General features: G+C 44.9%; 1 protein-coding gene across 47 annotated transcripts in view; it reads right to left on the reverse strand.

The window, feature by feature from the left end:
• The window catches only part of LOC110501351 (peripheral plasma membrane protein CASK), a 202,496-nt gene that overhangs the window by 26,208 nt on the left and 163,121 nt on the right, over positions 1 to 13,167 (reverse strand). For 7 of the 47 annotated variants that reach the window (XM_090215446.1, XM_090215443.1, XM_090215439.1 and 4 more), the window contains 8 exons: positions 12,705 to 12,883; positions 12,443 to 12,565; positions 11,538 to 11,621; positions 11,320 to 11,419; positions 10,311 to 10,432; positions 6,437 to 6,514; positions 2,314 to 2,361; positions 1,328 to 1,408 (listed from right to left, as the gene is read on the reverse strand). In XM_090215446.1, coding sequence (XP_090071572.1) covers positions 1,328 to 1,408; positions 2,314 to 2,361; positions 6,437 to 6,514; positions 10,311 to 10,432; positions 11,320 to 11,419; positions 11,538 to 11,621; positions 12,443 to 12,565; positions 12,705 to 12,883 — 815 coding nt within the window. Of the gene's footprint in view, positions 1 to 99; positions 660 to 1,327; positions 1,409 to 2,313; positions 2,362 to 6,436; positions 6,515 to 8,559; positions 9,228 to 10,310; positions 10,433 to 10,651; positions 10,670 to 11,319; positions 11,420 to 11,537; positions 11,622 to 12,442; positions 12,566 to 12,704; positions 12,884 to 13,167 lie in introns of those variants that run through there. The other 40 variants (XM_090215447.1, XM_090215444.1, XM_090215440.1 and 37 more) reach the window with 19 other exon arrangements.

Genomic DNA, 13,167 nt, shown 5'->3' on the forward strand with positions numbered 1-13,167 from the left:
GCATTTCTGAAGTCAACCCCAGAGTTCTAGAATATCTAGAGTTTGAGGAAAATAGAAAAATGCAATTCAACAGTTAGAATGAGAATGTTAGTTCCTCACCAGTCTTAATAGCTGGTAGACGAAGTGAAAAAGCTGGGCTGTCTGTAGCATGCTCCTGAGAGACTGGTGGCAGGCTGGGGACACACATACCTTTCCCTTTGTGTGTGTGTGTGTGTGTGTGTGTGTCTCTAGGAATGTGGCTGCTTGTACCTAATGGTGCCTCCCTCCCTCGTCTCACCTCCTCTGCCCCCCTACCCCCACCTCTCTCTTCCCTCCACCTATCCCTTCTTGTCAGACTGGGTAAAGCTTGGCCCCAAATCAGATACGACTCACTGACCGCTCTGTTCCTCACAGAATCTCTCCCTCTTTCCAAAACGTCCCTTCCATCTCTCCCTCCACACTACAGCCTGTAGTGCTAGGCCCCAACTTTCTCTCTTCCTGCCTCCAAGACAGGCTCCGCTCTACATGGACATTACATGAGACACATTCTCCAGCAAAATCTCCACCCCTCTTTCTCCCCATTTCTTTCTCTCACTCTCTCTCCTGACTAATTGCTCACTCTACCCCCGTTCCAACTGCAATCTAATGTTCTTCTCCTCCAAATGTCCCAATACAACTCCAACATATACACCACTCTCTCTCTCTCTCTCTCTCTCTCTCTCTCTCCTTTCTCTATCCATCCTGTGGAAGTGTGTGATTAATAATGCCTCGTGATAAGAGGATGACTCCTCCCTCCTCCGCTTCCCCCACCCCTCTTCTCTCTTTGTAGTATTGACCTCTTCATTGATCAGAGGGGAGGATAAGACACAGTGACGTGATGAGATTAACAGTGAAGCTTTTAAAGCACCTTGAGAAGTGAGACTGTTTTTCTGTCTTTAACACTGGGAACAAAAGATCAGGGAGGTCACTGATGTCACACACACACACACACACAGGCACGCACACACAGGCACGCACACACACGTCCCTATGGAGTCTTCCTATCTCTTCTGTTCCCCTCTTTCTCTGTGAGGGTCTCTAGAGATGTAAAGGACCTGATTTAGCACACTATTCTCTCTGTCTGCATGGAGTTTCAGTCGTGCCTACGGCATCCCACAGGGGGATTGACATAAATAAACCTTCCTCTTCCTTTTTTATTTTCTCTTGCTTTCGGTCACTCTACCACCCTCCCTCTCTGTCCATCTTCCTTCATCTGCACCCCCCTCTCTGCTATAGCTTCAGTCATGGCGCCTAAACACAGCCAAGTCGAGGTGTGTGTGTGTGTTTGTGTGTGTGTGGTTTCACTGACCATAAAGTGCGGCTGGGTCAGTATCCGTCTGAGCTCCTTGACGTCGTGGTTCTCCGGGTAACAAGAGATCTCTTCCAATACCTGTAAGGTAGAGACAACAGCGCAGGGCGTCAGTCAGGTGGCCTTTCTGTAGAGTTAAAGTAGTCCTGCTCAATGCCTGTTCCAACCAAACGCAGGGGAGTGTATGTGTGGACTATTGAGTGACAGTACATCAACCTCTGACCTGATTATACACACACATACATACCCTCTCAACAGTTCCTAAAACACACCCCTTTAGAATCACTTCAACCAGTAAAATCGTCACTTTGAAATCCGTCAGTCCATGAACTCCCCCCTCATGGCTTCTCTTAACCAATCAGAGTCCACCTTAGGTCTTCATCACACCCCCTGCTTCTCTGAGTGACTTGATTTGGCATCTGCTATGTCCCATCTGCCTGCTGAATGAGGTGATGGAGAGGCCTGGCGCATAGAGGTGTGTGTGTGTGTGGCAAATGGAAGGTGTATGAACATGAATCCATCACCATTGATCAATCAGTGTGTGTGTGATTGTGTGTGTGATCAATACTGTTGTATCCATTGACTCATCATCTCTGATCAATTTAAAGACATTCACACCTCTCAGACCCAAACCTAAAATCAACAGATACAAACCGTTTACATACAGTACTAGTAGGCTATTACCAACATTCTGAGTTAAAACATGAACAGACCCAGAACAATTTACAACCTCTTTTAGAGAGAACATGCTCACAGCCACACTACAGACTCCTTTATAGACTCACACACTGAGCTACAGCCTACATGGGTCGAGCTACAGCCTCACGTATGCAAAGTCACAGACAGCTCTACGCTTTGCCCAGTCTCCCTCTGTCAAATACCAAAATGCTTTAAAACAAAACCAACTGGTTTTCCTGTCTATTTGGTTTGTGTGTGTGTGTGTGTGTGTGTGTGTGTTGGGTTGTGAAAGACGTCAGGGGGCTTACATATTCCAGGTGTTTCAAAGCGGCACTTGCGTCGTCTTGGGTGGAGCTCTTTAGACCAGGAGGAGGACACAGGGAGGGACAGTTATACATGTGACCTCTGATGATGTTGTTGGTCCTCATAGGAGGAGTCAGGGGTGATTGGGTCAAAGATCAGGGGATGTCAGGAGGGTCGGGGGGAGTAAAGTTTGATAAAGGTAAAAGATGACGGCATCGAGGGGGGGGGTGAAAGGTTAGTGTCTATACGCGTAGTAGAGCCACATAGACGAGGATCAAATCTGTGCTAGTACAGTATCATTTTAAAGCATTTCAGTGTCACCAGTGGGGATCAGTAGCAGGAAGCCAAGCAGAGTATTTCAGTGTCACCAGTGGGGATCAGTAGCAGGAAGCCAAGCAGAGTATTTCAGTGTCACCAGTGGGGATCAGTAGCAGGAAGCCAAGCAGAGTATTTCAGTGTCCCCAGTGGGGATCAGTAGCAGGAAGCCAAGCAGAGTATTTCAGTGTCCCCAGTGGGGATCAGTAGCAGGAAGCCAAGCAGAGTATTTCAGTGTCGCCAGTGGGGATCAGTAGCAGGAAGCCAAGCAGAGTATTTCAGTGTCGCCAGTGGGGATCAGTAGCAGGAAGCCAAGCAGAGTATTTCAGTGTCGCCAGTGGGGATCAGTAGCAGGAAGCCAAGCAGAGTATTTCAGTGTCGCCAGTGGGGATCAGTAGCAGGAAGCCAAGCAGAGTATTTCAGTGTCGCCAGTGGGGATCAGTAGCAGGAAGCCAAGCAGAGTATTTCAGTGTCGCCAGTGGGATCAGTAGCAGGAAGCCAAGCAGAGTATTTCAGTGTCGCCAGTGGGGATCAGTAGCAGGAAGCCAAGCAGAGTATTTCAGTGTCGCCAGTGGGGATCAGTAGCAGGAAGCCAAGCAGAGTATTTCAGTGTCGCCAGTGGGGATCAGTAGCAGGAAGCCAAGCAGAGTATTTCAGTGTCCCCAGTGGGGATCAGTAGCAGGAAGCCAAGCAGAGTATTTCAGTGTCGCCAGTGGGGATCAGTAGCAGGAAGCCAAGCAGAGTATTTCAGTGTCGCCAGTGGGGATCAGTAGCAGGAAGCCAAGCAGAGTATTTCAGTGTCGCCAGTGGGGATCAGTAGCAGGAAGCCAAGCAGAGTATTTCAGTGTCGCCAGTGGGGATCAGTAGCAGGAAGCCAAGCAGAGTATTTCAGTGTCGCCAGTGGGGATCAGTAGCAGGAAGCCAAGCAGAGTATTTCAGCAGAAGTCCCTTTAAGTCAACGGTGGGAAAGAAAGAATAGAGGTTTTGTTCTGTGGTGAAATACTGGATCAATGTGTACAACATTGACTAGAAAGACACTCCGATCAGAACTCAGGAAAAAAGTAAGGATTTCAGCAGAGACAAAATAAAAGGACCCACTACTAGAGGAAGTATGGCAACTAAAGAAACATTACACGCACACATGCATAAAAAAAGACACACACAAGCATGCACTCGCCCACACATCTGTTCAGTCTCCCTCCATACAACCTAATCCAACTAGACTAGTTCAAAAAAGGAAAACTATGACCCAGACACAACGATAAGTAGGCCATGACTAAGTCCCCTCCAGGACCAGACTGGGTCAACTCGAGTTGGTTCATTACTGAAGTCCTTTAGACTCCAACGCCACATAAAGAGTCCTAACACTGCTCTAAAAGGTATTTTCCAGTGTTAATAGAGCGGTGTTAGTTTTTCCACCCACTCCCTCTCTCTTCTTCTTAGTCAGACATACATTTTAACAGCCCTCCACATACAAAAGAGCCCAATACAAACATTTCACACTTACAACACGTGTGCTTGTTTTGTCAAAGTTCACACACAAGCTAATGATGCACATCCCCGGCTCGCCATTTCCTGTTAAGTAGCTACTTCCACTCTAGGCTGGTTCATTGAGTGTGTGAGTGCAGCTAGTTGGCTTGAGTTAAACACTATGCACCAGAGTATGCGAGGCCACTGGGCTGTTTGGTACCAATTGTGTATAAAGGAAGTAATGGCGCCAGAGGTCACAAAACAGCCCACCCCAATACACTCCACTGTTCCACAAACAACTACAGCATAGACAACAAATAACGGGGAAATGTGTGTGTGGGTGTCTTTTTGATGTATATGTGTGTGTAGTTCTGACACACACACACACACACAACTGAGAAAGTGTAAATAAACAAGCACTCTGAGCTAGTTATTATTTTACGGTCTATAAATGGTCAAACAGACTGTGGAATAGCTTCACTAACAATGGGTGTGGAAAACCCGCAAAATTAATAGGTCTTTTAAGTTTGTGGATAAGGCTACATACAGTGCATTCGGAAAGTTTTCAGACCCCTTGACTTTTTCCACATTTTGTTATGTTGCAGCCGTTACAGCCTTATTCTAAAATGGATTAAATAAAACATTTTCCTCATCAATCTACACACAATACCCCATAATGACAAAGAAATGTTTGCAAATGTATAAACAAATAAAAACACTTTATTTACATAAGTATTCAGACCCTTTGCTATGAGACACGAAATTGAGCTCTGGTGCATCATGTTTCCATTGATCATCTTTGAGATGTTTCTACAACTTGATTGGAGTCCACCTGTGGTCTATTAATTTGATTGGACATGATTTGGAAAGGCACACACCTGTCTATATAAGGTCCCACAGTTGACAGTGCATGTCAGAGAAAATACCAAGCCATGAGGTTGATGGAATAATCAATTTTTGGTGGTGAAGCATGGTGGTGGCAGCATCATGATGTGGGGATGTTTTTCAGCGTCAGGGACAGAGACCAGTCAGGATCGAGGGAAAGATGAATAGAGCAAAGTACAGAGAGATCCTTAATGAAAACCTGATCCAGATCTCTCAGGACCTCAGACTGGGGTGAAGGTTCACCTTCCAACAGGACAACGACCCTAAGCACACAGCCAAGACAACGCAGGAGTGGCTTCGGGACAAGTCTATGAATGTCCTTGAGTGGCCCAGGCAGAGCCCGGACTTCAACCTGATTGAACATCTCTGGAGAGACCTGAAAATAGCTGTGCAGCGACGCTCCCCATCCAACCTGACAGAGCTTGAGAGGATCTGCAGAGAAGAATGGGAGAAACTCCCCAAATACAGGTGAACCAAGCTTATAGCCTCATACCCAAGAAGACAAGGCTTTAATCACTGCCAAAGGTGCTTCAACAAAGTATTGTATAAAGGGTTTGAATACTTACGTAAATGTGATATCAGTTTTGTATTTGTAATACATTTGCAAAAAAAAAAAAGTAGATTGATGAGGGAAAAAAACTATTTAATCAATTTTAGAATAAAACTGTAACGTAACAAAATGTGGAAAAAGTCAAGGGGTCTGAATACTTTCCGAATGCACTGTATTCTATCTAATAGAATGCATTCCATTCCAAAACTGTTATCCCCCACTCTGACTGCCCTTATCCACTTTTCTTTCAGGCTAGAAACCTTTTGGAATGAAACACAGGGCCTCACTATTTGACAGTTTAGTAGTTTCAAACTGTCTTGATCAAATGACTACCTCCGATATTGACTAGCTGTTGTTCCTTCAATCTTCTTAACAAATAAGCCATGTTGGCTGACCTACTATAGACCCAGTTTGTAAACACACCTGACCCCTAGAATCTGATTCAAGATCAGAGAGACCCTTCTGGTCAATACCTTCATAATCTGTTTCTTTCAAAATCTGACCCCAGGCCAGATTGACCCAATGTTAAACAAACAGCAGATACCCAAAGAATGCTTAGGAAGTAGATAACAGCATTGAAGAGTTAGATAGGATGTCTCAAATTACACTCTATTCCCCATATAGGGCACTACTTTTGACTACTTCTGATCAGAGCCACATAGGGCTGTGGTCCAAGGAGTGCACTATATGGAAAATAGGGTGTTATTTGCGATGTGAACATAATGAATAGTAGAATGATGGTGATGAGAGATGTGTTAATAACTAGAGCCGTGTTGGTAAAGAAGACTGATCAGGGCAGAGGCATAGGAAGCAGCATGTGATAGAGTTGATCATGTGATCAATCATATAGGTCTTCACAAGCATGGTGACAAGCACACAACATTATATCAGTGTGTGTGTGTGCTCACCTCTTTGGCTCTCTGCACAGCATCGCTAGAGGGGTTTCTGATCTGGGGGGAGGACTTGGTGTTGATCTTGTCGTAAAGCTGAAACAACACGACACACAACACTGAACAACAATGAATGGCTCATGGTGAATCATTTCAATGGCTGAATGATACATTTTGTTCCTTCTCTCTGTACTCAGAATGACCGGTTGTCTTTAGTGCCAGGCTCTCGTCAATGTGGACAATTGCTTGCTTTCATTTAAGCATTACAGAAGATTTACAATGTAGGGAACATTTATTATATAGTTTATGATGCAGACTGAAAGAGGAGCAACACTTTGGTTCTGTATGCAAATGAACCAGCTGACTATACAAGATCAACTGTTGAGGTTGTGTGCGTGCGTATGAATCAGTGTGTAAACACAATGTACACACAGTTGAGTAGTCTCCACTAACCAACCAAGACAAGCAGAGGAGTTGTGTGTCAGACACAAATAAAAGACTGGTTCATTGTTCACACTATTGAGAGGAGAAAAAGAGAGCTCGGTTGAAAAGTCAGCGATGAAATAACTCAGGATAGAAAAATGTAACTCATGATCTTCATAAGAATGTGTGTTGGATAATGTACACATTTTTCTGGACATCAAAGGAGAGCAGCTGACATCATAAGACAGCACGTACATGTACAGGTGCACGCACACGCACACACACAACCCCTCTCTTTCAAAAGAGGCATTTCCCCATAGCTCCTGGCCAGAGACAAGGCAGACCAATAGTACTATCACAAGTAGCAGTTCTCAGCCACTGGTTTAGGCAACAATCAGAAACATGGTACGAAAACAGCTAACATTTAGTTCATGTGTATTTCTCATTTAGAAGTCGAAACTACAGCTGGGAACGGTCCCGTTTTTCTAGAAATGTACATTATGTGGCTATCCTTCCGTGAACTTATGACTAAATGTGTGTGTTATTTGTATGAACACTAACACAGTGATATTCAGACAGTATTATCATGCTAAGTCTGCTGTGTGTGTCATTCCTGAGTATGTGATGGGAAAAGGAGGAGAATACTCTGAATGTTTGAGATGTCTGTGGTGCCTGGGTCTGCAGTGGGAGTCAACCATGTTTGGACAGATGCCTGTGTGATGTATCTGTGGGGAGTGCATGGGGAGGCTGAGCACTAGACACCTGCTGTTCCTGGGAAAGTTCAGAGGCTCTGTCTTTCTCTGTCCGCTCCTACTGTGGAAGGCTGACATGAGAACCAGGGTCCAGGGTTTTTTCTGCATAGAAAAGTCTTGGGCGGTCCGCATAAGTGTTTTTTTTGGGCCGCCCATGTTCAAACAGTACAGTGATGGAAAAACGTTTTCAGTGTAAACTTAAACAAGTAAAACCCAGATATAAAGTATGTAGAAAGGATCATGTATATTTTTTAAATAAGATCTTTGAGAACTAACAATAACCAAAACAAAAGCTAGATTCTAAAATTGAGAAAAAAATGATGCATTCGGGAGTATTTTTGTCATGACATGGGGCATAGCTGCGGGAAGTAGGGGTGCTGGGGTGAAAAATCTGAGGTAATAAATAAATTCAAATAATAACGATAAAATTATAAAAAGGAGTGCATTGTGGTTTTACAACTCCTGATATTATCCATCTGCAGGGTCATGGAAACCACACCCACCCACACAATGACACCCACCAAGGCACACACAGTGCCTGCTTCATTTTGAGTAGGTGTTTGAAGTCTCGGTAGCTAACAGGAAATGCTATTTTCATATCTGCTTGCAATGTTTAGATGTGACGATACAGACTGTCTTATAAAACTGCCTCAAGTATAGACTGTAGGACATACTGGATGAACTTTACACTTGGCACTTACTTCAAACTACTAATGCTATGTGCTACCATTATAAAAGATCTTACAGATTGCTTATTAAAACTTGACATTTTCAGAAACAAGTGTATATACATATCTTAAAATATTGTCATTTAACATATCACTCATTTGCCTAACTGTCAAACTGTTGTCTGAAGTTAGTCAACAATGTTCTCCCTAAAAGGAGTGAAATAAAGCCTTACTCCATCCCAAGTAAGGACCACTGACACACACTCACACACACACTGAAACAACAAGACCGACTCACCAACCAGGTCCCAAGCAGTACCCAAACACCCTAACCCAGAAGAGAATATGCACAACAAGCACTAAGCTAGCTTAGCATCCAGACTAGGCTACTGTTACAGTACATCCATTCCGTTTCCCGTGGATCTGTAGTTTCCCTGAGCCTCTCTGTGTGCGAGTGGAGAGGATGGTAACATCAGCCCTACAGATGTACTCACAGATACCCTCCTGCAGGAGTCTGGAGTCACACAGCAGTGAAAGGGGCTAAGGGCTGACAATAGCACCCATTGTTCACTCTCTTTTCAGTGCAGAAGTCTGGGTCTCTCTCGCTCTCCTTGTTTCTGTCGCTTTTCAGAGCTGGATTGTGGGGGTCTCTCTCTCTCTTCAGTGATGGAGCCTGGGTCTCCTCTTTCTTTCAATTTTCAGTGCAGCAGTGTGATCTCTTGCTCTCTCTAATGGGCATCTGCAGCAACATGTTCCTAGTGAAAGGCCTTCCCAGGGAGAGAGAGTTGGAGACAAGTCTTCCTCTCTTTCTCTTCTTGACCCATTCAGCCCCTGACAAATGGGGCAGGGTCCGTAAGCAACTGCCTCATCCTCCCCCTTCCTTCCTTTTCCACTAACCCTTTTCTAACACTATTTGTTAACTCCCTTTCCCAACCCCCTCCAAACCTCACATCCTCAACTTAAGATATTGTAGGCCTTATAAGTTCATAAAACGCATGAATGCGCGCGCGCACACACACAACCAACCTAGATAACAGTTTGTGTTATGACTGTCAGAAGTCAGTTGCATAAGCTGTTATACTTTGTGATGAAGGGTGTGATTCAAGTGTTACCAAGACCCCTTCAGGATTAAGATAAGAGTTTTTAGAGTCAACAGGCCTCAAAGTAAGCCCTTTAGTAAAACCCACTTTCCCCCATCCAGATAGCCTTCAGTAACACACACACACACACACCTTCTCTCCTAATGTGGCATGAAATCATGAGTGCAGCATAGTTTCCTCTGCAGGGTGTGTGTGTGTGTGTTTTGGCAGTGAGCTGCTGGTGCCCTCTGGAGCAGAGAGGTTTGGTGTTTGGCTGGCTGCTCTGAGTTCTGGGTGACAGACAAAACACAGAAAACACTGGCAAGAGAGAGGGACAGGGACAGAGAGAGTGAGTGAGACTAATCTGTCCATCTTCCACTTCTCTTTCTGTAAGAACAACATGACAACATGGTTATAACTCCACATAACCCTCTGATAAACTATATGGAGTTTGCACAATCTTTCTCCCACATATATTCACTTATTTTCATGTCAACAAGGGAAGGTGTCTACAAACGGGCTAGCTAGCTAAAGGAAATGTCTACAAACGGGCTAGCTAGCTAAAGGAAATGTCTACAAACGGGCTAGCTAGCTAAAGGAAATGTCTACAAACGGGCTAGCTAGCTAAAGGAAATGAGCAGTCAATGTAGTCAGCTAGGACCTACAGACAAAAATGGAGTTAAGAGTATTGGAATGGAGCAGTAGCCTAACTGTCAGAGGCAGACAGAGCCGTGGGAGTCAGCTGTTCAAGTTTCTGAGTGTCTGACCTCCAGCTAAACTCCCCTCAGCCATAGACATGAGTCAGTCAGTCAGAGAGAGGAGGTTAAAGATGACTCAATGACATCTGGTGCCGATCGTCATCTAATGACAGAAACACCACATCTGTCTGACTTACATTTTAGTGGCCAGACTAGCAGTATTTCTGCCTATGTGTTGGTTTCATTCTGTGTGTGTGTGTGTGTCTACTCACATCTAGTAGTGTGTGTAGATGCTCGTCTTGGAAGACACTGTGTAGGAAGTCCATATCTTTCTCACTGCAGTCGGTCAACGCATGGATCTCCTCAAGACTGTCCAGCACCTGAGACACAGCCCCTGTACACACACACACAACGCACGCAAACACGCACGTCAAAACAGACCATCCATAATCAGTAAGACAGTTATGTAGGCAACAGTACAATAAAAGAGAATACATTGAACAGGAAATGGGAAAAAAGCAACAAATAATGCAAGACACTAGGGACAACACAGACAGATATAGAACACACACACACACACAGAGCAGTATATACCTAGAGGAGGGATACCTACTTTCTGCTGCAAGTAGTCCTATCAGGAAGGCAGCATTAACACAAATGATACAGAGTTCACGTTGCGACAAACTGACTTAAGTTATCATCCTCATATGGGGACTACATGGACACAACAGCGGTAAAGAATAACTATAATTGTGGCTGAAACATTCTCTGAAAACAGTGCAGCCCATCCAAAGATTACAGAGGTGCTGAATTGACTTTTTAGTCCAACAAAAATAACAGCAGTACTGTGTCAGAGGTTAGAGAAATTCTAAACTGTGTGTGTGTTTAGAAGATGTCTTCAGTAGAGTCCATGTTTTACAGATAAAGTTTAATCAAGTGTTGGGCTGGAACAAAAGCCTGCAAGCCCAGTACAGTCGCTCTCCAGGATGACGTTTCAGAAGCCGGTGTAAGAGTTAGAGCACTAGAGAAGATATTTTCTTTGTGAAAACAATACATTGAAAAAGACATAAGACAAAGGGGGATACCTCGTCAGTTGTACAACGGAATGTATTCAACTGAAATGTGTCTTCCGCATTTAACCCAACCCCTCTGAATCAGAGAGGCGCGGGGGACTGCCTTAATCGACATCATCGGTGCCCGGGGAACAGGAACCCAGAGTTGTAAATAATTGTGTGTGCGCACGTGCAAACGTGTGTGTGTGTGTGTGTATGTTACTCCTACCTGAGGATGTGGGGTCTTCAGAGAAGTCAGGCATCTCCTCTGGTGGATCTCCGTAGAAGGAGTTAAACTTGTGGCTGGAGACTGCTGCCAGTACGGCTCCCTGAGACAGACAGACAGTTAGACAAACCATCTTCCCTGTCAGCACCAAATGTTTTAAAACATGAACACTCCTATTGTCATTCCAACTACAAAAGGAGAGTAGAATTTGGGGAGCTTACCTTGAGCTTTCTCCTGGCGTTGAACTTCCTCAGCTGTTCCACCGTCTCTAGCAGGTGGATCTTATAGGCATAACGGTCTCTCTCCTGATCAATACAATCACAATCTCACTTTACTAGCCTTTCGGTATCCCAAGAAGACAATGTGTGTGTGTGTGGACATGTTTAACTATTATTTTGGGGACCAGAATTCGCCACAAGCATAGTAAACTAACAATAATTTGACCAACTACGGACATTTTGTTAGTCCCCACGAGGTCAACATGCTATTTCTAGTGGGTTTAGGGTTAAGGTTAGAATTAGTGTTAGAATTACTTTAAGGGTTAGTTTTAGGGTTAGGATCTAGGGTTAGGGGTAAGGTTAGGGTAAGAGTACAGGTTAGGGTTTTGAATGGGACTGAATTGTGTGTCCCCACAAGGTTAGCTGTACAAGGTTGTGTGTGTGTGGGTGTGTGTGTGTGTGTACACTGTAAAAGGGGTTGTAGTGAATTTGACAGTAACTTACAGGCAGCTCACTGGCAAGTGACTGTATTCCATATTACAGTACCAGAGCAAGTACTGTGTAACGGCACAGTACAATACCTTATAATGTACTGTAAAAACATCAATGCTCCCATAATACAACATACCAGTTAACTTTGTACAGCCCTTTCCCGAATGGGTGCAACAGATACAGCCTCTTACAGCCTCGAGCCACACAACAATACGATGCATCCACTCGTGGTCAAAACATGTCTGCCACTGTAAAAATACGGTACTGTATTCTGTGGGGTGGAATTACAGTACCATTTGAAATACACCCCCCCCCCCCCAAAATGTTCACATAATGCACCATCATTTACAGTATGCTGTGATCCAGTGGAGTTTGAGGCAGACAGTGTGTGTGTGTGTGTGTGTGTGTGTGTGTACCTTGAGCCAGGGGTGGTTGAGTGCCTCGTAGACAGTGATTCTCTCTGCAGGATCCAGCATGAGCATCCGTCTCACCAGGTCTTTAGCGCTCTCTGAGATATGGCCCCATTGCCTGGGGTTTAACTGGAGAGACACACGCACACGGAGAGAGAGAACAGCACACACACATTTTCAGGTGGGGTAAGGCTACTAATACCATAGGCACAGCCTGGAGTTATTATTGTACACATCATTGTGTGGTGGCGTTTTGTAAATCAACTACTACCTTGTATTTGCCTCTGCAGATGGCTTCAAACAGGCGTTCCTTTGTGCCGTAGAAGGGCAGGCAGCCAGAGAGCAGGATGAAGAGGATGACGCCACAGCCCCACACATCTACTGGCTTACCATAAGGCTCCCTCTTCACCACCTCTGGGGCCATGAAGTGGGGTGTTCCTACACGACCTGTAGGGAAGAGACAAAGGGTAGACACACATTCAGTCATACACACGTGTGGACGAGTGGCCCTCCTCTGGGACTGTCACCTTGTCGTGGTGAGGGGGCTTATGTACCTCAACGACCCCTCAGAGCTATGCAGGTGGGAGGTAACTCCCAGCAGGTCTAACCAAACCGGACAGGTCTAGGGTCAGGGGTCAGACGAAGCACAGTCCGACTATTGATTATGGAGCCTTACAAAGGAAAATTATCTACAACCACTGCAGATAACAGTTGGAACAACTGCCTGGGAA

Source organism: Oncorhynchus mykiss, chromosome 22 (genome assembly GCF_057628025.1).
Source record: "Oncorhynchus mykiss isolate SJ-2025 chromosome 22, ASM5762802v1, whole genome shotgun sequence".
Lineage (NCBI taxonomy): Eukaryota > Metazoa > Chordata > Actinopteri > Salmoniformes > Salmonidae > Oncorhynchus > Oncorhynchus mykiss.